Below are 23,688 nucleotides of genomic sequence, written 5' to 3' on the forward strand. Positions count from 1 at the left end.
CAATTGCTAAGATGGTGAAGCACAAGGGCAAGCAAGCAGCATAGCTGGGTTTAAAAAAGATCTGGGCAAGTTCATGGAGGAAAAATCAATTGTCTGCTATTAAAACATCTGCCAAACTTTTATGACTCACTACAAAATATGAGAAAATAGTAACCTCAAAAAATAGTGCTCAGGAAACCTTACACACTCCAATGGGAATTCAGATTCCACTGTACTCAGAACAAGTCAGTGGTGTTGGAATTCTTCACCATTCCCTTTACATGGAGAGTAATAAATATTTTTTATGGAGATACATTTTTTGTTCTTTTTTTCTCTTTTTACATCCTTGTATATTCTACATCCAAATAACTTATTATAGCTTATAATAGCTTAAAAAGCGTATATATCGAAAAGGAATTAAAAGTGTATCACTTAGCTTAAGATCCTTATCGGTTCCCCTTCCTGACGCGTTTCGGATCTTTTTCAAGGTCGGGGGAACTGAAAAACAACACACATGGCATAAGTGGATGCACCTCAATAACATTAAAGAAAACAAAGATCATTCTAAATCTGCCACTCACCAAAAGATAAGGTTAGTCCTTAACCATACATTTTCTGCCATTGGCTTATCCAACAAGATGGCCGCGGCGTTCACTGAGTAAGCTAAGTGATACACTTTTAATTCCTTTTCGATATATACGCTTTTTAAGCTATTATAAGCTATAATAAGTTATTTGGATGTAGAATATACAAGGGTGTAAAAAGAGAAAAAAAGAACAAAAAATGTATCTCCATAAAAAATATTTATTACTCTCCATGTAAAGGGAATGGTGAAGAATTCCAACACCACTGATTTGTTCTGAGTACAGTGGAATCTGAATTCCCATTGGAGTGTGTAAGGTTTCCTGAGCACTATTTTTTGAGGTTACTATTTGCTATTAAAACAGACATGGGGGAAGCCACTCCTTTTCCTGAGATTGGTAGCATGGAATTTTGATACTATTTGGGTTTCTGCCAGGTACTTCTGACCTGAAATGGCTACTGTGCTAAATGGACCATTGGTCTGACCTAGTATGGCTATTCTTATACTGCGGTTGCTAGTCCCATTGATAATTACTTCGGCCATTCTGGAGGGCAAAGCGATGGAGTATGGTGGGGAGGGGGGGTTGGGGCTGTGGCTGATGGTAAAGGAAGCAGGCTCTGAGCAGTCCTATTACCCAGAAGTTACACTCAGTCTGGACCTGCTATCCACAACATTACAGCATTGTACAACCAGCTCCCTTGTTCGAGTTGCATAGCAGTCGTCCTTGGAGGAAACTGATCTTGCCAATGAGTGTTTGAGGGAGGAAGAGACTGAAATTGTACCCTAAACCCCCCATATCCCCCCCCCCTTCAGAACAAGCTGGGAAATCTCTCTAAGCTGCAGCAGCATTCTAACCCCTGATGGGAGACCCAACAGTGGCAAAAACTCTTGAGAGTTTTTCTTTCAATTTTATTAAATAAATCATCTAAAACGACTTTGGATGCTATATGGTTATGTATTTCAGATCTTGTTGAAACTTTTGTTGCCTATAGTTTACAAACTTAGCCCCCAGGTACATAATTTGGAGAACATAATTGTTTATCATGAAGTCCTTTTAAAGCAGTTTAAAGCTTCAGTAGAAAATTCTCAAGAAGTCACATGCTCTGTTTCTCAGATACAATCTTTGCAAGCTATTATATCAGATATTAATGCAATTGAGCTGAAGATAGAATCAGTGGAAAACTTACTGAGAAGCATTAAATTAAGATTAGTGAGTTTTCCATGTGGCTAGAGTATCTCACTGAAAGAGTTCTAAAGATACTGTTTGGAAATTTTGAAGCTTGCTCCTGAAACTGCCATCTATTAAGGATTATTTTCCTTCTCTGAGGAGAAAGCAAATATTTATCAATGGATGTTTTGGAATTTACTGGTACAGCTGCTATAAACACTAAAAAATTATCTTGTGGAACTTTGGTGGTAACTTAAGAACATAAGAAGTTGCCTCCACTGGGTCAGACCGAGGTCCATCTCGCCCAGCGGTCTGCTCCCGCGGCGGCCCATCAGGTCTGCGACCTGTGAAGTGGTTTCTGACCACTTTTATAACCTACCTCAAGTTCTATCTGTACCCCTCTATCCCTTTATCCTCCAGGAACCTATCCAAACCCTTCTTGAACCCCTGTACAGAGTTCTGGCCTATCACTTCCTCCGGAAGCGCGTTCCATGTGTCCACCACCCTCTGCGTAAAAAAGAATTTTCTAGCATTTGTTCTAAACCTGTCCCCTTTCAATTTCTCTGAGTGACCCCTAGTGCTTGTGGCTCCCCTCAGTTTGAAGAATCTGTCCTTATTTACTCTCTCTATGCCCTTAAGGATTTTGAAGGTTTCTATCATGTCCCCTCTAAGTCTCCTCTTCTCCAGGGAGAACAGCCCCAGCATTTTTAACCTGTCAGCGTATGGAAAATTTTCTATACCTTTTATCAGCTTAGTCGCCCTCCTCTGCACTCCCTCGAGTACCGCCATGTCCTTCTTGAGGTACGGCGACCAGTATTGAACACAGTACTCCAGGTGCGGGCGCACCATTGCGCGATACAGCGGCATGATGACTTCCTTCGTCCGGGTTGTGATACCCTTTTTGATGATGCCCAGCATTCTGTTTGCTTTCTTTGAGGCTGTTGCACATTGCGCCGATGGTTTCAGTGATGAGTCGACCATCACCCCCAAGTCCCTTTCCAGGTTACTCACCCCTAGCAGTGTTCCCCCCATTTTGTAGTTGAACATCGGGTTCTTTTTCCCTACATGCATGACCTTGCATTTCTCCACGTTAAAACATATTTGCCACTTTTTTGCCCAGTCTTCCAGTCTCGTTAGGTCCTTTTGTAGGTCTTCACAGTCTTCCGTGTTTCTAACCCTGCTGCAGAGTTTGGTGTCATCAGCAAATTTGATAACCTCACATTTTGTCCCCGTTTCCAGATCGTTAATAAATATATTGAATAGTAGAGGTCCCAGCACCGACCCCTGCGGAACTCCGCTCGTGACCCATTGCCAATCTGAGTATTGGCCCTTGACTCCAACCCTCTGTTTCCTGCCCGCTAGCCAGTGTTTGATCCATCGGTAGATATCCCCTTGCACTCCGTGGTTCCACAGTTTTTTAAGTAGCCGTTCATGTGGTACCTTGTCGAAGGCTTTTTGGAAGTCAAGGTAAATGATGTCTATGGATTCACCCTTATCCATCTGACTGTTTATTCCCTCAAAGAAGTACAGCAAGTTCGTGAGGCATGACCTTCCCTTGCAGAAGCCATGCTGGCTCGCCTTCAGTTGTCCATTGTTTTCTATGTGTTCGCAGATTGTGTCCTTTACCATTGCTTCCAGCATCTTTCCAGGAACCGAGGTCAAGCTCATTTTTCCTTCTGGCATGGACTTTTGTCGCCTGTGAGTACCTCCACCAGATCCAGTGTCACTGGAAGATGAGAGGCTGCCAGGAGAGTTGCGACACTGCTGGGATCTTCCCAACGCAGTGGACGAAACTGTGACATATATGTCTGAGCCTGGAGACAGCCTCTTATTGTCCAGTGGACGCCCATCACTGGAAATACTGCGTGGGATATTGATCGATCGTTCTGGAGGTAGTATTTTTGTTGTTTTTGTTCTAATGTGCTCTAATGTGCTCTAATGTGACAAATAAGAATATGATATTGAAATATTATTGCAAGAGTAAGGAGAAGGATTTTTTTTTGTGAATGAAAATAAGGGCCTTGCCAGATGTTTCTTGAGAAACTCAGAAAAGGTAGAGGCATTATTTATTGCTTCAACCTGAAGTGTTGCAATTGGAAGTCTCTTCTCTTTCTTTTATTTGGGGAGGGGGATTTTTCTGTAAATGCATTATCCTATATTGCTCTATCAACGTTTGCTTGCTTATCAGGCAGCAAGTTGGGACATGGAGTTACGTATTCTATTTACAAGGTCCGGCTCATACATACATTTCAGAAAGTTATTAAAATCAACCCTATTTGTAAGATTTTTTTTAGAGAATTTAAAAAGGGTGTATGATTATTTTGTAGGTCGCTTGGGCTGTCCAGTTTATATTTTTTGTAAACCGCATCGATCCAAGAGGTTTTGTGGTCTAGAACTGTTATATAATGTAATGAGTATATTTTTTTGGGGGGGATCCAACACATTTGGGTGATGAAGATGGGATTTTAATATACCACCTTTCTGTGGTTACAATCAAACAGCTTGCAAGTATTTTTGTATCTGGGGCAATGCAGAGTTAAGTGCAGGGCAGGATTAATTCATTGAGGGCCCCTAGACACACAAGTACACCGGGCCCCTTGCCCCGCCCCACCCCACCATGCGCCCAGGCGGAAACAGGAAGCTGTATCATAGGGAAGCTTTTGGGTAAGCAGCACCGCTTGCAAAATTACAGTTCCCATTGCCTTTCTTACCCGCGTTGCTTGCTTGTCTTACTTTCCGTCGATGGGGGTGGGGCCGCATTGCTGATCAGGGGGGCCCGCATTGCCAATCGATGCTGGAGGGGTCCATCGCCGTTTGGAAAAAACAATGTTGATGCCCTCCTTCATCAGGCCCCCCTGACCATTTCAGGCCCTAGGCACATGCCTACTGGGCCTATTGGTTAATCCTGCCCTGGTTAAGTGACTTCCCCAAGGCCACAAGGATTGCAGTGGGAATTGAGCCCAGTTCCCCTGGCTCTCAGGCTGCTGCAACAACCCGTTAGAATATTCCTTCACTTAACTGTGTGGGGGAAGCCACTGCTTGCCCTGGATTGGTGGCATGGAATGCTGCTACTATTTGGGCTTTTGCCAGGTACTTGTGACTTGGATTGGCCTCCTTGAAGATGGGATACTGGGCTGGATGGACCATTGGTCTGACCCAGTAAGGCTATTCTTATGTTCTTAAGAGAATCCTAGTGTTGGCGTATGAAGAGAGGATGGTTAGTGGGACCTAAATGTGTGATGGTGGCTTAGTTGGAGGCAGCAAGAATTGGTGTGCTGATCATTTGAGATAAGTACACTTTCATCTTGATCCTGTTGTATTTGTTTGCACCACACAGAGCTGTCTTTAAATGACAAAGGAGGGTTTTTTATGCTGATATGGTCAGACATACCCTATAACCTATGCCCGTTCTCTGGGAAGCAAAGGGAGGGATCTGAGGCTTTTTCCTCTTTGTCAATTTTTTGATGGCATGTGCCTTTCAAATGTAATTGTTTGATAATAAATTATAGACAAAAAACATTAGAGACGCATATAAACCCATTTCTTGGGAGATGGAAATGTAGGTTATGGAAGTGTGAACATCACAGTACTTTACAGCACTGTTAGTTCCTGGTTTATCTACAGTAGAAGGGTTTTTATATGATTTATATTATTTGGTTATTTGGTTAGTTAGCGTGATTAAAATGCAGTTTGTCTCATTGTTCATTATTTTTACTTTCTCCTTTGTTATGCCTCCATATGGTGTTGGATCTCCCATTATTGTGGACTTCACTTGAATTTTCCTATTTTTAATATTTCAGAGTAGTGTGCTGCAAGAGGCACATCGTGTAGGCGAGTTAGCTGGCACTGGTGCCTCTCCTCCTTGCAGGCGCCTTCCTGCTCTCCGTACCCGCAACCCCACCACCACTGGCATAGTCATTTTAGGGTTAACAAGCTCAGATCCCCCGTCTGGAGGGCTTCCGTGCATGTGATGTCATTGCTTTGACATCTCTGCATGTGCGGAGACCCTCTAGCCACAGCCTCAAGTTTAGTGTGCCACAGCTTGGAAAAGTTTGTGAGAGACTTGTTATATTTTGTTGATTTGTATGTTTTATTCCTTCAGTTTCCTTTTAATAGACTTTTCTGTACAAGGTTTATTCTTGGTTAATATATTGTAAATTTAATAAATATAAAATGAAAACAAATGAGTGCTTCCCCCCCAAATGCCTTGAAACTGCAAGACACGGGCTTTCTGTTTTCTTGGCTTAGAAAAGTGCTGCAGTTGTGCATCATTTCAAAACCTGCCATGTGGGAGACAGGAGCAGAATATCATGTGAATTGTAAATCTACTATGATGTCAGTCTATTCAAGTTCTGGCTTAATAGCATTGCTTTTGTGTGAATAAGCCTGAGTGTTGAAAAACAGGTACTGGGGCCTTCCACAACTACTTTACTCTGGATTGATCCACTCGGTGGTCTTGTACTGGAAACCAGCAGTCAGATAATTCCTGAGCTGCTAGTCAGAGGTTTTTCCATGACTAAACCCTCGCTGTTCTTTTACCTTTAATAATGAAGGTGGGTGGAATATTCTGAGAACTTCTGGGAAGAATGCCGTGCCTTTGAATGGATGTGTACCAACCAAGCCTCAAGAATGACCTCTTTCTATGCTTAGCCATGGAATACAAGCAAAGACAGAACTCACTTAAAACTGCAGAATCTATTTTGCATTCCCAGCACTGCTTTATGTGACTGATAAGAAAAACTGGATTAATATACTTGGGCATTTTTCTGTCTCCCTCTGCTTCAGCAAGTCATAGTTTATATAAACAGCTGCTCATCTATTCAGCGTTTGTGGTTAGGTAGACTTTACTATCTTCCCTGGGATATATTTCAAACAGAAACTGAAGCTGGGGATCTTTATTTGGGATTAAGGGGGATAGTAGTTTTCAAAAATTCCCCCCTCCTCCAGCTCATTTGGAAGCAGTGTTGGGAACCTACAGCCATGAGCCTGCCTTCAGAAGAACCTGAGGATTGATCCCTAATTTAATAAACTCAAGCCTCATTCTGTAATCCTGTAGCAAGGTCTTTAATTCTGGTCATCAAATGTCTCTCTTGTTGATCACCACAGGTAGCCCCTGTCTTAAGTTTCCAAGTTTATTAAGTGCTTGCTATCCTGCAGATCAAATCAGTTTACATAGAAGAAATGTGAAATTGTCACAGTAGTGAAGGGGAGTAGAAGAGGTAGATGAAGGAAAAACTACTATGATAAGAAAGATAAGAGATTAGAGTTGCCCAAAGAAAGCAGGGGAAGAGGCAGGGGCAGGCTCATGCTGAGAGCAACCTCCTAGATTAAGTAAAGGCATTATTGAAGAAGGTTTTGAAATCAGATTTTAATTTCTCTAGGGAGGTCTGGGGAGGCAATGCATTCCAGAGAGTAGGGCCAGTGACATAGAAAACGAAGTGATGAGTGCTGTCATACCTAACTTGCCTAAAGGACTGGACAATTACGAGATACTGTTGTGATGATTGAAGTACAGGGGAAAGGGAGTACGGTGTCAGCAGGCTGGGTAAAAAGAGTGGGAAGCTTGTGCTCTGAATCTTGAAGACCAGTAAAAGTGATTTTGCGCAAGAGAGGCCAAGCCCTTGGTAACAAAGTAAAATTTCCTAGTTCCAGTTATCAATTTAATGGAGGTATTTTGGTTAGCTGAACTTATGCAGGTCTTTTGTTTCTGAGGCCCTTATATAGCATATTATAGTAATCCATTTGAATGACTTAGGGAATGAACCAGAGTTTGAAGGGCAGATGGCTGAAGTAGGTATCTAATTGATCTGGTCATGAATAATTTGTAGAAGGATCATTGAAATAGGGAAGAGATTTGGGGTTGAAAGCTAAAAGTGCAGTCCCATATGATACCAGCAGAACTTAGATACCTCAGGGAAGATTAGGCAATTAAAGGGCCATATGTACTACTGGCTGTATCAAAAAGAAGAGCCTTAGATTTATCAGGATTCAACTTTAATCTGTTCTCAGTTGACCAATTCACAATTTGCAATAGTCTGCCAGTGATGCATTGGATGTCCTGAGTACTAGTAACATCGAGAAGATAGAGGATCTGGATACCATCAGTATATATGTAGGCTATAAAGCCTACAGACTGAATAAGGTTTAAGAATGGTTTCGTAAAGATATTGAGGAGAATATGTGCTAAAATAGATCCTTGTGGTTAACAAGTGGTTAACTATGAATCAGAGAGTGCATATACTGCCTAGTTGTTAGATATGCAGACAATCTACATAGTCCTGCTAGCATTCTCCGGGGTGACTTGCAGGTCTACCCTGATCCCCTCAGAGCCTCCACTCCAAGTGCCCAGGGCTCCCACCGACTGCTTTCCAGGTGAGAGCCCATTTGCATATTCCTCACAGCATTCTCCAGGGTGACTTACAGGTCCACTCAAGACCTCTGCTCTAGGTACCCAGGGCTGCCACTGACTGCTTCCTAGGTGCTAAGGAGATGTTTGCATATTCTTTCCAGCATTATCTGAGGTAACTCGCAGATCCACCCCAATCCTCTTAGGGCCTCTGCTCCAGGTGCCCTAAGTCTTTAGAAAAATGGTTAAGTCCAAACTATCTTTAGATATAGGTGATAGATAATTAACTCCCTCTGTTGTATCCTTCTTCTTATGTTTGATTGATATTATTTCTAATCTTTATCCAAGTATGTAGACTTCTTGTTAGCATAATTTGAATAAAAAAAATAATAATAATTTAAAAAGATGGAAGATAATCATGTCTTCCAAACAAACCATACTGATGCAGAGGAAATTTTAAAGACTTCTGTTACATGCCTTTTAAAGCTCTTTATGGGGAAGATACCTTGGTCCTGAGGAAAATTATGCCTCCTTATCACGTTTTCCAAATTTACATTCAATTACAAAGATACAAATTGTCACATGAGAACCTCCCAAGTCGTCTCTCTTTTTAAATCTATCTATAGAGAGAGAAAGGAGGATAATTCATGAAAGAGTTAGGAATTCTATGTTTTCCGTTACTGGAGTGGAATTGTGGAATGCATTGCCAGGTCAGTTGTGCCTGTGTAAGATCAGAGATGTCTTTCAAAAACTCTTGAAGACGCAATTATTTGTTGCAGTGTTTGTGAATGAATTGTCTACGAATAGTAGTTAATGTAAGATCAAAGATTTTCTTATTCTTTAGAGCACAGTTCTTCAACCGCTGGTCCGCGGACCGGTGCCGGTCCGGCGAGATCAACTTCTTCAATTTCCTGCCGGTCTGCGCAGGACCGGCAAGATCGAGGAGCGCAGGGCCGGAGAGATAATGGGGAGCCTCAGACTGTGCTTTCTTCCCTCCCAGTGGCTCTCCTTACAAGCGCAGCGATTCAGGAAGGAAGCCTTGGAGCTTTTGCTGAGTCGGGCCACCTCTGATGATGCAACTTCCGCTTTCCTCAGAGGCGGTGCGACCCAACAAAGGACCCAAGGCTGCCTTACTAAATCGCAGCGCTGGCAAGTAAGGAGAGTTGCTGGGAGGGGAGAAAGCTGCTGGGCATGGTGAAAAAAAAAAAAAGAACCACTGCTACTGGACCTGGAGAGGGAGAAGGAGAGATGCTGCTGGGAGGGGAGGAGGGAAAGGAGTCTGGGAAGCTGCTGGGCAAGGGGGAAAAGGGACAGCTGCTACTGGACCTGGATAGAGAGAAGGAGAGATGCTGCTGGGAGGGGAGGAGGGAAAGGAGTCTGGGAAGCTGCTGGGCAAGGGGAAAAAGGGACAGCTGCTACTGGACCTGGATAGGGAGAAGGAGAGATGCTGCTGGGAGGGGGGAGGGAAAGGAGTCTGGGAAGCTGCTGGGTAAGGGGGAAAAAGGGACAGCTGCTACTGGACCTGGAGAGGGAGAAGGAGGGGAGCAGGGAAAGGAGTCTGGGAAGCTGCTGGGCAAGGGGGGAAAAGGGACAGCTGCTACTGGACCTGGAGGGAGGGAGAAGGAGAGATGCTGCTGGGAGGGGAGGAGGGAAAGGAAAAGGAAGAGAGTTACTGCTGGACAGGGGGAGGAGGGAAGGGAGAAGAAAAAAGGAAGGAAACAGCTTGCAGGGAGATTAGAGAGATAGGAATGAGATGGGAAGGGGGGTCAGCAGAGAAATTGAGAGGGACAAAGATGCTAGATCTGGTGTAGGAGAGATAAAAATGAAGAGCAGTGAAGCTGGAGTGAATTGTGTAAAAAGGAGAGAGGGGCATAGGCTGGATGGAAAGGGGAGAGGGGCATAGAAAGAAGACAAATACCATATGGAAGGGGGAGAGGTCAGACAGTAGATGGAAGGGGCAGATGCTGGATTGAAGAGACAGAGATGGAGACGCTGGAAGGAAGAGAGTGAAAAGAAGATGAAAGCAGAAACCAGAGACAACAAAAGGTAGAAACAAATAATTTTATTTCTATTTTGTGATTAGAATATATCAGATTTGAAATATATATCCTGCTAGAGACATAACTGGGAGACTGCAGTATTCTGTAGCATGATATTTCTATGAACTTGGCTTGTTCAGTTTTCTTGATAGTAGAGGGGATATATGTGAAGGGGAGGGGAGACAGGGGTTTTGTTGGTCCGAGCTCTGTATATTTGTATTTATAAAATCACAATTGTTCAGAATATTGTTTCTTTTTATACTTTAATAAAATACGTTCAATATAAAATCATAATTGCGGCTTGTGCAGATGGGATCAGATGGTTTGCGGGGACCGAGCTCGCGGAGATGGAGCGTAAACGGGGTTTTTAAATTTTAGTCCTATTAGTTTGCCGGTCCACAAAATAATTATTTTATTTCTGCCGGTCCACGGGTGTAAAAAGGTTGAAGAACACTGCTTTAGAGGATAGTTATTTATTGGTGTACTTTTGTAGAGGATATGAATATGAACAGCAGGGCGGGTCGCAGCAGTTTTGTTAGACAGATGATGTACTGTTTTTTGGGGTTTTTTTTATTATTTTGTATATTACTTGAAAACTGCCTAGACTTTTGAGGCGGTATATATAAATTTTTAAATAAAAAATTCCAACTCTCCCACAATTCCAGATAGACTTTCCACTTGAGTCTTCAGCATTCCCAATTAGTCTCCAAAAATACTGCTTGCTCCAAAATTTTACTTTGTAGGATGATAGGGCAGACTCATCTTAAACTGCAGTCATGCATTCATGGATCTCCTTTGGCTTCTCCCCCCCTCCCCCCCCCTTCTGTGAGAAATTTTATTACTGAACAGTGCTCCAAATCTAGCAGATTTTTGTGATTCGCATGAGGACTCTCCTAACATCCTGTCTCTTGGAATGTTAGACTCGCACTGATCCGCAACTGCGCATGAGTAACCTTGAAACATGTACCACTGCAAGTTGATACTAAAAGATTAAAGCCTAAATGGAGGAAAAGATGGCTCCAGTGATTACATTAATTCAAATGTTCATTAGTATGCTATTATGAATTTAAGAAATTGAAATAAACATATAAAAAGAATATTATTTAGGATAGGATGGAGGTTTTTTGATCAATGATAGATATTCATCATCACAAAGTTCTTAGGGAGAACGATGTTCCCTAAGTGGTGAATGTGAGTTCTTTTCCTCCATTTAGGCTTTAATTTTTTAGCATCAACTTGCGGTGGTACTTGTGATTAATTTGTTGATACACATCTTTCACTATCTTTTTTTGGATTGTTTAACCTTGAAACACGTCACAACATGCACATACTTGTTTCAACATGCGTGCTACTTTCATACTCGGATAGATAAATTATTGATCGCCCCTCATAGCATCATCTCTCAGTGCCCCCACTAGTCACATGATGTCGCTGATTCCAGGGGTAAAGGGTGGGGGCCACTCTTCAGGGGTCAGCAAAATGCTGTGGTCTACAGAAACTGAGTACCCTTCTCATAGCTTCCTAGCAATCCATCCCCAGCTATAGGTGTCATAGAATCACTGTAACTGTCCATTGGCCCTGAAGATGTGGAGAAACAGAAGTAGCAGGACATGTACTATGCTTCTGAACTATGATTGAGATCTGGATCACAGGTATACCTCCCAAAATTTTCTCTGAACTAATATTTTGGATGAAAAAAAGAAAGCGTCTCTAATGATACTTATCCACAAATCTTCACATAACAAATACTATCAACATGTGCAGATTTATGAACTAGAGAAGGAAGCTAGGCAGCAAAAAATGTTTGCATGTCTTTATGATGAATATGGGCTCTATTCTGATCTGACACTCTTCCCTCTTACTGTATAGAGTGCACTATGAAACCATGCAGTTTGTTAAAATTCTGTATCATACTATGCAGATGTTTGTTAGCATAGGTAAATTCTTATCCTCTACTGTATACAATCATTTGTGCTACAATCTAATTTGTGTAAATGTTTTATCAGCACTGTAAGGAGATTGATGTAATAGTTACACATGATCTTCCACAGTTTGTCAATGGAATGCCTGATGTGGCTTTGAAGGACATAGCTTGCAGCCAGACACTCATGGACCGCTTCTTAATTTTTACCAGCCGAAGAGGTATGAATGTGGTACGGAATGCAATGTGTGTGCTGTCTCAGCACCGACTACAGAAAATTGAAGACATCTTCTATGCAAACATAGATTTCTTTAAGCTGTTTCAACTGGTGAGTATTCATTGAAAATCTTCTTGCAGTGACTGTGTGTCCATCTGTCATAGATGAGTATGTATGAAATTGAATTAAGGATCAGGTACTGGCAAGTAAACTGAAATTCCTATGTAGGAAGGCTGTGGCATGTATCCTGAAGAGAGAGGTTTGGAGTAATTATCTGTCTTTCCAAAACTGAACTTCAGGCAAATTACAGTTCAAATGCTGTAATTCTGTTGCCCAAGAGGGTTATGATCTAAGCTGTATATGAGGAAACAAAAGGTGACTTCTCCAAGGTCAAGTGTTGGTGGGAATATTGGATTTGAACATTAGCTTCTGGGTCTAGGGCAATTCATCGTGACCAGTTGAGCATGTCCGTTTCAGTGCCATGGCCGCTCTGAGTCAGCAAGAGTTGGCCTTTTGGCCCTTTCAGTTCACCCCAAACACCCCAGCAGCAGCTTGGTTCATTTGGGGGGGGAGTGATGCCCCTCAAGCCCCTTCCAAAACAACACCCCAGCAGCAGCCCTTTTGGTTTGTTTGGGGGGTCATGTCCCCCTATACAATATCCACTCCTTTGGAGAATAGAGGCCCTTCAAACACCACAACACCCCTGATCTGGCATGGCCCCCCGCATACCGGAACACATCAGGCTATATGGAGGACATGAAGAAGGGAAACTGACAGGGTTGACGGTCAGTCTAGAAGAGGTATGCAGGCAGGTTGATAGGTTTAAGAGCAATAAATCCCCGGGACCGGATGGCATCCATCCGAGGGTCATCAAGGAACTGAAAAGGACTATAGCTAAACTGCTTCAACTAATAGCCAATCTGTCGATCAAATCAGGAAAGATCTCGGAAGAGTGGAAGGTGGCGAATGTTACGCCAATCTTCAAAAAAGGTTCAAGGGGAGATCCGGGAAACTACAGACCGGTGAGTCTGACCTCGATACCAGGAAAGATGGTAGAGGCACTGATAAAGGACCGCATCATTGATCACCTTGACGAACACAGTTTAATGAGGACCAGCCAGCACGGTTTCAGCAGAAGCAGATATTACCTGACGAACTTGCTGCACTTCTTTGAGGGAGTAAACAGGCGGATAGACATTGTATACCTGGATTTTCAGAAGGCGTTTGGCAAGGTTCCGCATGAATGACTACTTCAGAAAATTGCGAGCCATGGAGTCGAGGGTGAAATACTCATGTGGATTAAAAACTGGCTGGAGCATAGGAAACAGAGAGTGGGGGTAAATGGACAATACTTGGACTGGAAGAGTGTCACCTGCGTGGTGCCACAGGGCTCGGTACTTGGACCCGTGCTCTTCAACATCTTTATAAATGATCTGGACATTGGTACGACAAGTGAGGTGATTAAATTTGTGAACGATACAAAGTTATTCAGAATAGTGAAGACACAGGGGAATTGCGAAGATCTACAAAATGACATAATCAAGCTTGAGAAATGGGCAGCAACATGGCAAATGAGGTTCAACGTGGATAAGTGTAAAGTGATACATTTCGGTATCAAAAATCTCAAGCACGAATATAGGATGTCCGAGGTGGTACTTGGAGAGGCCTTCCAGGAAAGGGACTTGGAAGTTCTGATAGACAAGTCGATGAAGACGTCTGCACAATGTGCAGTGGCGGCAAAAAGGGCGAACAGAATGCTAGGAATGATAAAGAAGGGGATCACGAACAGATCGGAGAAGGTTATCATGCCACTGTACCGGGCCATGGTACATCCTCACCTGGAGTACTGTGTACAGCACTGGTTGCCGTACATGAAGAAAGACACGATACTACTCGAAAGGGTCCAGAGAAGAGCGACTAAAATTGTTAAGGGGCTGGAGGAGTTACGGTACAGTGAGAGATTGGAGAAACTGGGCCTCTTCTCCCTTAAAAAGAGGAGACTGAGAGGAGACATGATCGCAACATTCAAAATACTGAAGGGAATAGACTTAGTAGATAAAGACAGACTGTTCATACTCTCCAAGGTAGGGAGAACGAGAGGGCACTCTCTAAAGTTGAAAGGGGATAGATTCCGTACAAATGTAAGGAAGTTCTTCTTCACCCAGAGTGTGGTGGAGAGCTAGAATGCTCTTCCGGAGTCTGTTGTAGGGGAAAATACCCTCCAGGGTTTCAAGACTAAGCTGGACAAGTTCCTGCTAAACTGGGACATACACAGGTGAGGCTGGACTCATTTTAAAGCACAGGTCTTTGACCTGGGGGCCGCCGTGTGAGCGGACTGCTGGGCATGATGGACCAGCAGCGGCAATTCTTATGTTCTTATGTTCACCCTCCAATTTTTAGGTACTACAGACCATTTCAAAAAGTTACCTATCACTAACAGCAAATCAGCAATTTCATGTTTGAGTTCTTTCAGTAGCCTTGGGTGCATACTTATCAATTTGGCTTAGTTACATCTTCCAGGTTCACCAGAAATTTCTTTCAGTTCCTCCACATCTTCATCCTTGAAAATCATTTCCGGCTCAGGTAGATCTCTTACATTTTCTGCCAATGCCTAAGCTCTGTCCTTAGCTGCACAAGCCTCAAACACATAGGCTTTCATGTCTTTGCCTATGCTGATGACATTCAGCTACTGCATCCTCTAAATAATAATAATGTACTTGAAATTTCGGCTATTAATGGAAAACTTGACCAAATTTATCATTGGCTGGATGAAAACAGATTGGCACTTAATATCAAAAAAACTAATGTCATGCTTTTTCCATGGAAGGACAGTTTCCCTCTTGTTACTCCTGTCGCTATTCAAAACGTTCCCCTACAATCAGTCAAAAATATTAAAATTTTAGGGGTAATTTTCGATAATAAACTTACTTTTCACGACCATATTAGTAACATCATGAAAACTACCTTTTACAGGTTACGTAAAATTCGCTCTATTTCTAAATTTCTATGTCCCAAGTCACTTAACATTCTGATTCACTCTTTGGTGATGTCTAAAATAGACTATTGCAATTCTCTATTTAAAGGAATTGCTTTACATGAAATAAAACGTCTTCAAATTATACAAAATGCATCAATTAAATTAATAACCAAATCCAGAAAATTCGACCATGTAACACCACTTCTTAAAAATGCTCACTGGCTTCCAGTTATTCACAGAATAACCTTTAAACTTTGTATAATCACCTTCAAAACTCTATATAATATGACCCCCGCTTTTTTATTTAAGTTATTAATTCCATATTCTGCAAGGAGAATTTTAAGATCTAATGAACAAAACTTAGGCCCTGATTCTCTAAAAGTGCGTCCCGATTTTAGGCAGCTGTAGACGTCCTACAGCTGTCTAATCAGCCAATTGGGATGCACGTTTTTTTAAAAAAAATGCTCCCCAGGCAGGCCTGAAGGCACCTCCGGGAGCCTAGGGAGACCCGCAAGATGCCTAAGCTCGTCTAAGGGCCTTAGGCGGGCCTTAGGCTGAACCTAGGCGGCCCTACGCGTCTCCCTAGTAGATGAGAAGCTTAAAAATGTAGGCCAGCAAAATGCTGGTCTACATTGTAAGTAGACACGGCCGCTATACTTATCGCGGCAAGGGATCTCTCTGCCGCTATAAGTATAGCGAGCCGTGGCCCCTGACCGATCACTGGCAGGAGGGTGCCTAAACCCTCCTGCCCGAAGACGCACCCCCCTCCCCGACACTACCGACCGCCCCCCCCCCGACATTACTGATCCCCCCCCCGACAATATCGGTCGCTGGCAGGAGGGTGCCCAATCCCTCCTGCCCGAAGACGCACCCCCCCCCGGCGCTAACAACCCCCACTCCACCAAACCTGTTCTTACAGATGGGTCTTGTACGTCGAGCAAGCAGGCACGCCTCGTCGAAATGAGGCGGGCCCGCCCCTTCCCGGCCCATCCCGCCGAAGCCTAAGGCCTGATTGGCCCAGGCTCTAGAACCTGGACCAATCAGGCCTTAGGCATAGCCAATCAGACCTTAGATCAGATTGGCCAATCAGACCTTAGACTTAGTAGGGATGGGCGGACCCGCTATTCCTAAGGCCTGATTGGTCCAGGCTTCTAGAGCCTGGGCCAATCAGGCCTTAGGCTTCGGCGGGATGGGCCGGGAAGGGGCGGGCCCGCCTCATTTCGACGAGGCGTGCCTGCTTGCTCGACGTACAAGACCCATCTGTAAGAACAGGTTTGGTGGAGTGGGGGTTGTTAGCGCCGGGGGGGGGTGTGCGTCTTCGGGCAGGAGGGATTGGGCACCCTCCTGCCAGTGACCGATATTGTCGGGGGGGGATCGGTAATGTCGGGGGGGGGGCGGTCGGTAGTGTCGGGGGGGGCGGTCGGTAGTGTCGGGGGGGGTGCGTCTTCAGGCAGGAAGGATTGGGCACCCTCCTGCCAGCGACCGATATTGTCGGGGGGGGGCGGTCGGTAGTGTCGGGGAGGGGGGTGCATCTTCGGGCAGGAGGGTTTGGGCACCCTCCTGCCAGTGATCGGTCAGGGGGCCACGGCCCGCTATACTTATAGCGGCAGAGAGATCCCTTGCCGCGATAAGTGTAGCGGGCCGTGTCTAATCTAACCCGATTCTCTAACCCGCGTCTGTAACATGGACGCCGGTTACAGAATCGGGGTTTAGTTTAGGCCGATTCTGAATAGGACGACTCTCCCGGGCGTCCTATACAGAATCAGGGCCTAGGTGTCTTGCAGGCCTCGCCTTCAATATAGGCGGCCTGCCTGGGGAGCATTTTTTTTAAAAAAATGTGCATCCCGATTGGCTGATTAGACAGCTGTAGGACGCCTACAGCTGCCTAAAATCGGGACGCACTTTTAGAGAATCAGGGCCTTATTGTCTATTCCTTCACTGAAAAGTATAAATACGAGAAGGCAATTTATTTTTTCATGTACTGCACCACAGACTTGGAATGCCCTCCCTATTTTTTTAAGGGAGGAGAAGGAATTCGGAAAATTTAAAAGTAACTTAAAAACTTTTCTTTTTAAAGATGCCTTTGCAAACTAATTTTATTCGGTTACTACTCCATTTTACTTTATTATATTTTTTAACTACTACCCTCGTGTATTTTCCCTGAATGTCTCTTCTTTACTTTAATGAATTGTATTTCACCCCTTCTTACCTAATGTTAAGAGTATGTTAAACTGAGTGTAATTTAGTCTAATTAAATATTCGTATGTATTGTACTGTCGCCTAACAAATGTAAATTTTAATGTGTACATCGCTTAGAAGTTTGATTAAGCGATTAATCAAGATACCTAATAAACTTGAAACTTGATAAGTTTCTTATTTTTTCCTCTATCCCTATTTTTCACTTCTTTATTACTCTCCAGGTACTTTAGTTAGATTGTGAGCCTTCGGGACAGTAAGGGAATTTCTAAGTACCTTTCTTACTTATAATTTTAATGTATATTTTCTGTAAACCGCTTAGAACCTAACGGATTAGTGGTATATAAGAAATAAATTACAATTACAATCTTTTTAGGGTTTTTTTAGTTATTGGTTTTTACCTTTTTAGTTTTATTCAATTTGTTGTATTTTTAACTATTGTAAACCGCATAGAACTTTATGGCCTTGCGGTATATAAACTGTTATTATTATTATTATTATAAGTAGCAACATTCTCGAGCTCAAATTGTGATGTCGTAATGACTCATTTCACCAATGCCTAAGCTACGTCCTCATCTGCACAAGCCCCAAACACTTTAAAATCATGTGTTTGAGGCTTATGTGGTTAAGGAAGAGCTTACAGAAAGTTCTGTTTTTGAGTGTGTGTTTTGTTGTTGGAATGATAATTTCATTGCAAAAAGGCAGTTGAGGATACATATTGTTGCAGGGTAGGAGCATTTCCAACCTATTTCAATAGTATCATTTAACAATAAGATGAAATTGATGAATATTTAAAAGTTGGTAATGTTTTTTTTAGAGTTAAGGGATCAATGGATATACAATAAAAATTATTTTAACTCAAAAATACTAACATTAAAATTAAATATTTGATAATTTCGATCAATAAATATTAAATATGTAAGTTTAAAAAAATGAATTCTATCAGTTGCTTTGATTAAAAAAAAACCCAAATAAAAATTTACCACACATACAGATTACTGATTGTGTCCCACTGGTGATAAACTTGGATGCCTCTTAGTTAATGAATAAGCTAGGAAGAAGTAGTATTTTTTATTACTTGTTCTAGAAGTGTCTGCCTAACTAAAAACAACCTCCTTTTGACTCTACACCATCAATTCCTTCCTCTTCTGTTGCTCATTGGCATCTGTTTTGAGCTTCCTCTAGCTTGGGTCAGCTGAGGATATATCATGGAAGTCTTCAAATCTAAAAGGTCCCTTTCTTCTGCAAGGATGTCTTGTCACTGGAAATCAGGAAACATCAGTGATATTTCTGATTTCATGTCTGTTGGAAAGAAAAGAAATACATGAAACATTTGTTTCATACCACCATTTTTATAAACACATCCTTTTGTGGGGGGGAGGATGATTTAACATACCCTGTTCCAGACTTTTATAATCGGTGTCTCTCCTTGGACCCTGGGCCTAGAGCACTTAATGCTAATTTTTATAGCATGCCTGGACCTACAGTACAGTATGTGCATATTCAAGTAAGAGATGTTCCTACCCCAAAGAGTGTACAATGTAAGTTTTTACATGAGGAAGTGATTTTCTGAAGGTGATCAGAATTTTTAATTGCAGAAACAGGATTTGAACCTTGGCTTCCATGCTTCTCAGCCTATTGCTATAACCTCTAAGCCAGTGTTTCTCAACTTCTTCAAGCCAAGTACCCCCTAGATAGAAAAATTTTCAACCAAGTACCCCTGAGCTCTGAGCAGTAGAGATTTTGAAATGGACTTTTCATTATTAAATAGTAAATACTCACAAGCTCCATAATGACCAATGCTATTCACGGGACCTAAACTGCCAACCACCAATCATGTACTCGCTTACAACATTAAAACTTTAGTACAATTATGTTATGTTCTGTTAGTACAGTGAATGCTATCTTAAATCTATACTATGCCATGTAATATCTTCTACGAATGCCACAAATTCTTCTAAGCTATGTCTGCCAAAAATGTATTTCAATAATTTTGTCCTTCCATACTGTGAATGTACCTTTGTAACCCATTCTGGGCTCCTTTGGGAGGATGGGCTAAATAAATAAATGAATGAATAAATAAATAAAAATAACTAGGCAACATACATAACAAATACAGATCACTGAAACTAGCATACAGACCAAGGCATACTTGTCATGATCTATTATATTTCATTTTCATATAAACAGGCCCCGTGACAATTAGACAAGGCCTAATTATAAGAACAGGAGACCTCAACAAAAGTTGCCATTAGTGACCAATAACGTTTCATATTTTCTCTGGGAAAATGAAATGACAAGTCTGATTGGTCACTGCGGGAAAGTTCTCACACACATATCCCACCTGCCCTCAGCCATTCTATCCTTATTTCTCTGACCCCCTCCCCCCCAATATGCCCTCTGCCCTTTTCTCACTCAGACATACACACCCCATGTGCTCTTTGCTCTTCTCTCTGACATACCCCCATGTGCCCTCTGCCCTTTTCTCTCTGACACACACACCCCCATGTGCCCTCTGCTCTTCTCTCTCTGACAGAGGGAGGGATGCAGCAGAGGAGAGGCTTCCGGGTTAGCATTAGGCGTGTATGAATCGCTGCCACTAACCCATTGAAGCAGATGCAGGGACTGTGGGAGCTCAGTCTGCTCCCCAGTGCAGGAGGCAAAATTAATTGCAGGGTTGGTGGCAGCCATGACAGTAGCGGCTCCACCAGGGGCTTGAAGAGGAAAGAGGGCGGGAGATCCATGCAGCGCAGCGTACCCCCAACCGGTGGTTCGCATATTCGTTTGGGTACTTATACTTTGTGTTGAGAACCTCTGCTCTAGGCTACTTTCTCTCCTAAACCTAGACTCTTCCTTATCTTAATTGCAATACTGGAGGTATTAGGGAAGAAAAAATCTGTAAAATAGATTCAAAGGATCACTAAAATGTCTATACAAAGACGCATTTGAAACATGAAACTTTCACGAGGCTATCCCACTTTTAATGGAATACCATAAAGGAAAAGTTATTCCCCTCCCCTTTTTGGTTTTACCTTTTTATGTCTTTCTTTTCTTTAATTTATTGTAGTTCCACCCACATTCCTTCTGTATTGGTCTGGTTTTGTCCATGTCTTATTGCAATCTGGTTTTCCCTATTTTTAAGTTGTACATCGCTTTGAATCATGATATTGTGATTTATCAAATTTTTAATTAAACTTGAAACTTAAACTTGGCATTGCTCTAATTCAGAACTGGATCTGATGTCTTTTTCATGCCTTTGAAATAAACAAGAGCTTGGTGTGATTATAATTAACAGTCTAAGTGCAGTAAATACTAGTAATAAATCGTTTGCTAATGGACAAACATTGGTAAAGAAGCATTTGTGTGAGAGTCTCACTATTTACTGCATGAGCAACTCAGAAGAAGTGGCTTTGTTTGTTCTTACAGCTTGAACTATCTGACCTCTTCCTGTTTCCCGAGAGGGCGCTTGTTGACTCAGTTTTTATTGCTTAACATGAATTTTGATATCCTACTTGTGCTATTTATATTGGATAATGTTTAGCATTCCAAAAGCCTTAGCAAATGTAGGTGAAAAAAGCAGTTCCATTACTGAGCTATACAAACTTGAAATAAAAATGAATAATGCTTTGAAATGAGCTTAGTTGTACATTTAGAAAGGCTATCTTGTGTGTAAATGCCTGAATGTGCATATAAGAGGCCTCTCATAAAATTATTCCCCTCATAAAAGTACACGCAATGACAAGGAGTAATTATTTTTGTGTGACCTAGGTGTAGGTATGTTTGGGATACAGTTTAAGTAGTTCACAAGTAGAATTGCAAAGCACGTGGTTTGATTTTAAAATACAAACTTACATCTATGCCTGTTCCTGAGCAGGTGTAAATGTGTATGGGTTCGCCACAATTTCTGCAGGTTTTGTGAACCTATTTTCTAAATGAAAGGAACCTACTGTGCTCATTTTCAAAAGAGAAAAATATCTGAAAAATGTCAAAAAGCAGCAGAAAGATATTTTCTCTCAAAAGCATCAAAGTTGTGATTTTCAAAACTCTGATTTATGTTTCTTTGCAGTCCGTCCAAATTTCAAGGAGTTATGTTGGGGATGAGATTTGGGCATTCTCAAAAATTAGATGCTTTCCTGCCATAATGAAACATCCGAGGCAAAAATTGACAGTTCTGTCTTGATTAGGCTTACCAGATTTCCTCTTAAAAAAAAGCCCTGCTCCACCCCAGCCCCACCCCCACATGGACCATGTGGCGTCTTCCCTGAGCTCGGGGCTATGTCTAAATGTCTTCTGCAGATTCTGTGGATTCTAATTTAAGTTGCTTGGATAAAAGATTAAGTGTGGTAGAAAACCAAAGCAATACATTGCAAGCCGTCTCAGTATCTGCTGTTAAAGATTCTACAGTATTACATTCTAAAATTGAAATGTTGGAAAATAGGAATAGAGTGAGAAATCTCCCCTTGGTTAATTTCCCAGTGACACATTTACTATCTCCTGAAATTTTGTTAAGGAAATTTTTTAAAGAAATACTGGGATTATCCAATGCAGAGACTTTTCTAATTTGTAACTATTATTATATTCCACAAAAGAAAGTACAATCTGACCAGGATGTGGACCACCTGGTCACAAATGAAATAAATCTAACTGAATTCTTGGAGGATAGGCAAGATGTGATTCAGACTAGGTCCACTATGGTAATAACATGCATGAGTGAGACTGATAAGGCGTTAATAATGAAACTTTACTTCAAAAATAGGCTGACAAAGTTTTGTGGAGATTTGGTTAGGATTTTTCCTGATGTCTCAAGAGCCACGCAATTAAGAAGGAAAGAATTTATAAAATTAAGAACAAGAGTTTTGGCTCTTGAGGCATCATTTTATTTAAAATTTTCCTGTAAATGTCTTGTCAAGGTACAAAATCAACTACCAAATAGAGAGATAATTTACTCAGTAATCTGTGACACTTATAACAATGAGGGAGGGACGGGACTCCAATCAGACAATGAAATAATGAGCAACACTACATTTTAGATAAGCACTTTTATATTTTTTATTTTTATTCTTTTTTTCACATACTTAGTTGTTAAGTTAAACGTCACCAATGAGAAGCAATATCGTAGATAGCTCCCCGAAATAGAACAACATAAATTGTTGGATACATCAAGCAGATAGGTATAGGGAGGGCCGGGGGACTTGTGAAGGCAATGATGGTCCCCTTGAAAACCTCATTGTAGTGACATCACTATTTTATGGGTTTCTTGGTCTGAGCACTTCACAAATAATTTATATAATAATCAACAAGAGTTTAAAAATCAAAGTTAATGAAGAATAATTCTTTTTGAACAATAGCTGTGATTATAAGAGTATATTGTCAAGGTACAAGACATTGAATATTCTTTTTGGGATCCTATTCAGTTACAACAATTTTTAACGGTAAGAGAACAGAAATGAGGTTTTGTTGGTGTAATGTTTCATGACTGAGATATTTGGAGGTTGTCAAAGTCCCAATATTATGGAAGGGTTAAGATTCATATGAATCAGTACCCATTCTTAGTTTCTTTGTATTTTTATGTTAATTGTTAATGTACGGCTCCCCAATATGGTGGGCTTGAAAAGGAATTTTTGAGATAAATGTATAATTAATGCATATCTAAATGTAACTATCCTTTTTTTCTTTGATATCATTTGATATTAAAATTGTAAATCTGTATAAATAAATAAAAAAATAAAATAAATTAACAAGGATAAGTCAAGGTAAGACCAAACCTTTACCAAAATAATAAGTGTTCAGATTATGACAAAATGTCGTCTATGAATGTGACTAGTGAATGAAAGCTGGAAGACAATTCCAGAGCCAAACAGACTGACAAGAGAAGGATTCATACAATATCTTTTTAAAACAAATTGCTTTAAAAGAAGGGAAAACAATAGTCCAAAAGTAGGTTTTAAGTGCATCCTCTGGAATTAGTCCTTTACAAAGTTTAAAAACAAAACATAATATCTTAAAAGAAAGTCATTCACACATTGGGAGCCAATGAAAATCGTAAAGAAGAGGCATCACATGAAGAAAAAGGATCTAAATCAGCTGGAAATGTGGGCGATAAAGTGGCAGATGAATTTTAACATAGACAAATGCAAGGTGATGCATCTGGGAAAGAAAAACAAAGAACATGATTACAAGATGTCAGGGGCGACATTAACCAAATGCGAACAAGAAAGGGATTTGGGGGTTCTGATAGACAGAACCCTAAAGCCGTCGGCTC

General features: G+C 41.6%; 1 protein-coding gene across 1 annotated transcript in view; it reads left to right on the forward strand.

Moving 5' to 3' along the window:
- ABCA4 (ATP binding cassette subfamily A member 4) overlaps positions 1–23,688 on the forward strand; it is a 221,770-nt gene that overhangs the window by 21,341 nt on the left and 176,741 nt on the right. The window contains exon 6 of the mRNA XM_033916873.1: positions 12,167–12,364. Within this exon, the coding sequence (XP_033772764.1) occupies positions 12,167–12,364 (198 nt within the window). The remainder of the gene's footprint in view (positions 1–12,166; positions 12,365–23,688) is intronic.

This window comes from Geotrypetes seraphini, chromosome 12 (assembly GCF_902459505.1).
Source record: "Geotrypetes seraphini chromosome 12, aGeoSer1.1, whole genome shotgun sequence".
Lineage (NCBI taxonomy): Eukaryota > Metazoa > Chordata > Amphibia > Gymnophiona > Dermophiidae > Geotrypetes > Geotrypetes seraphini.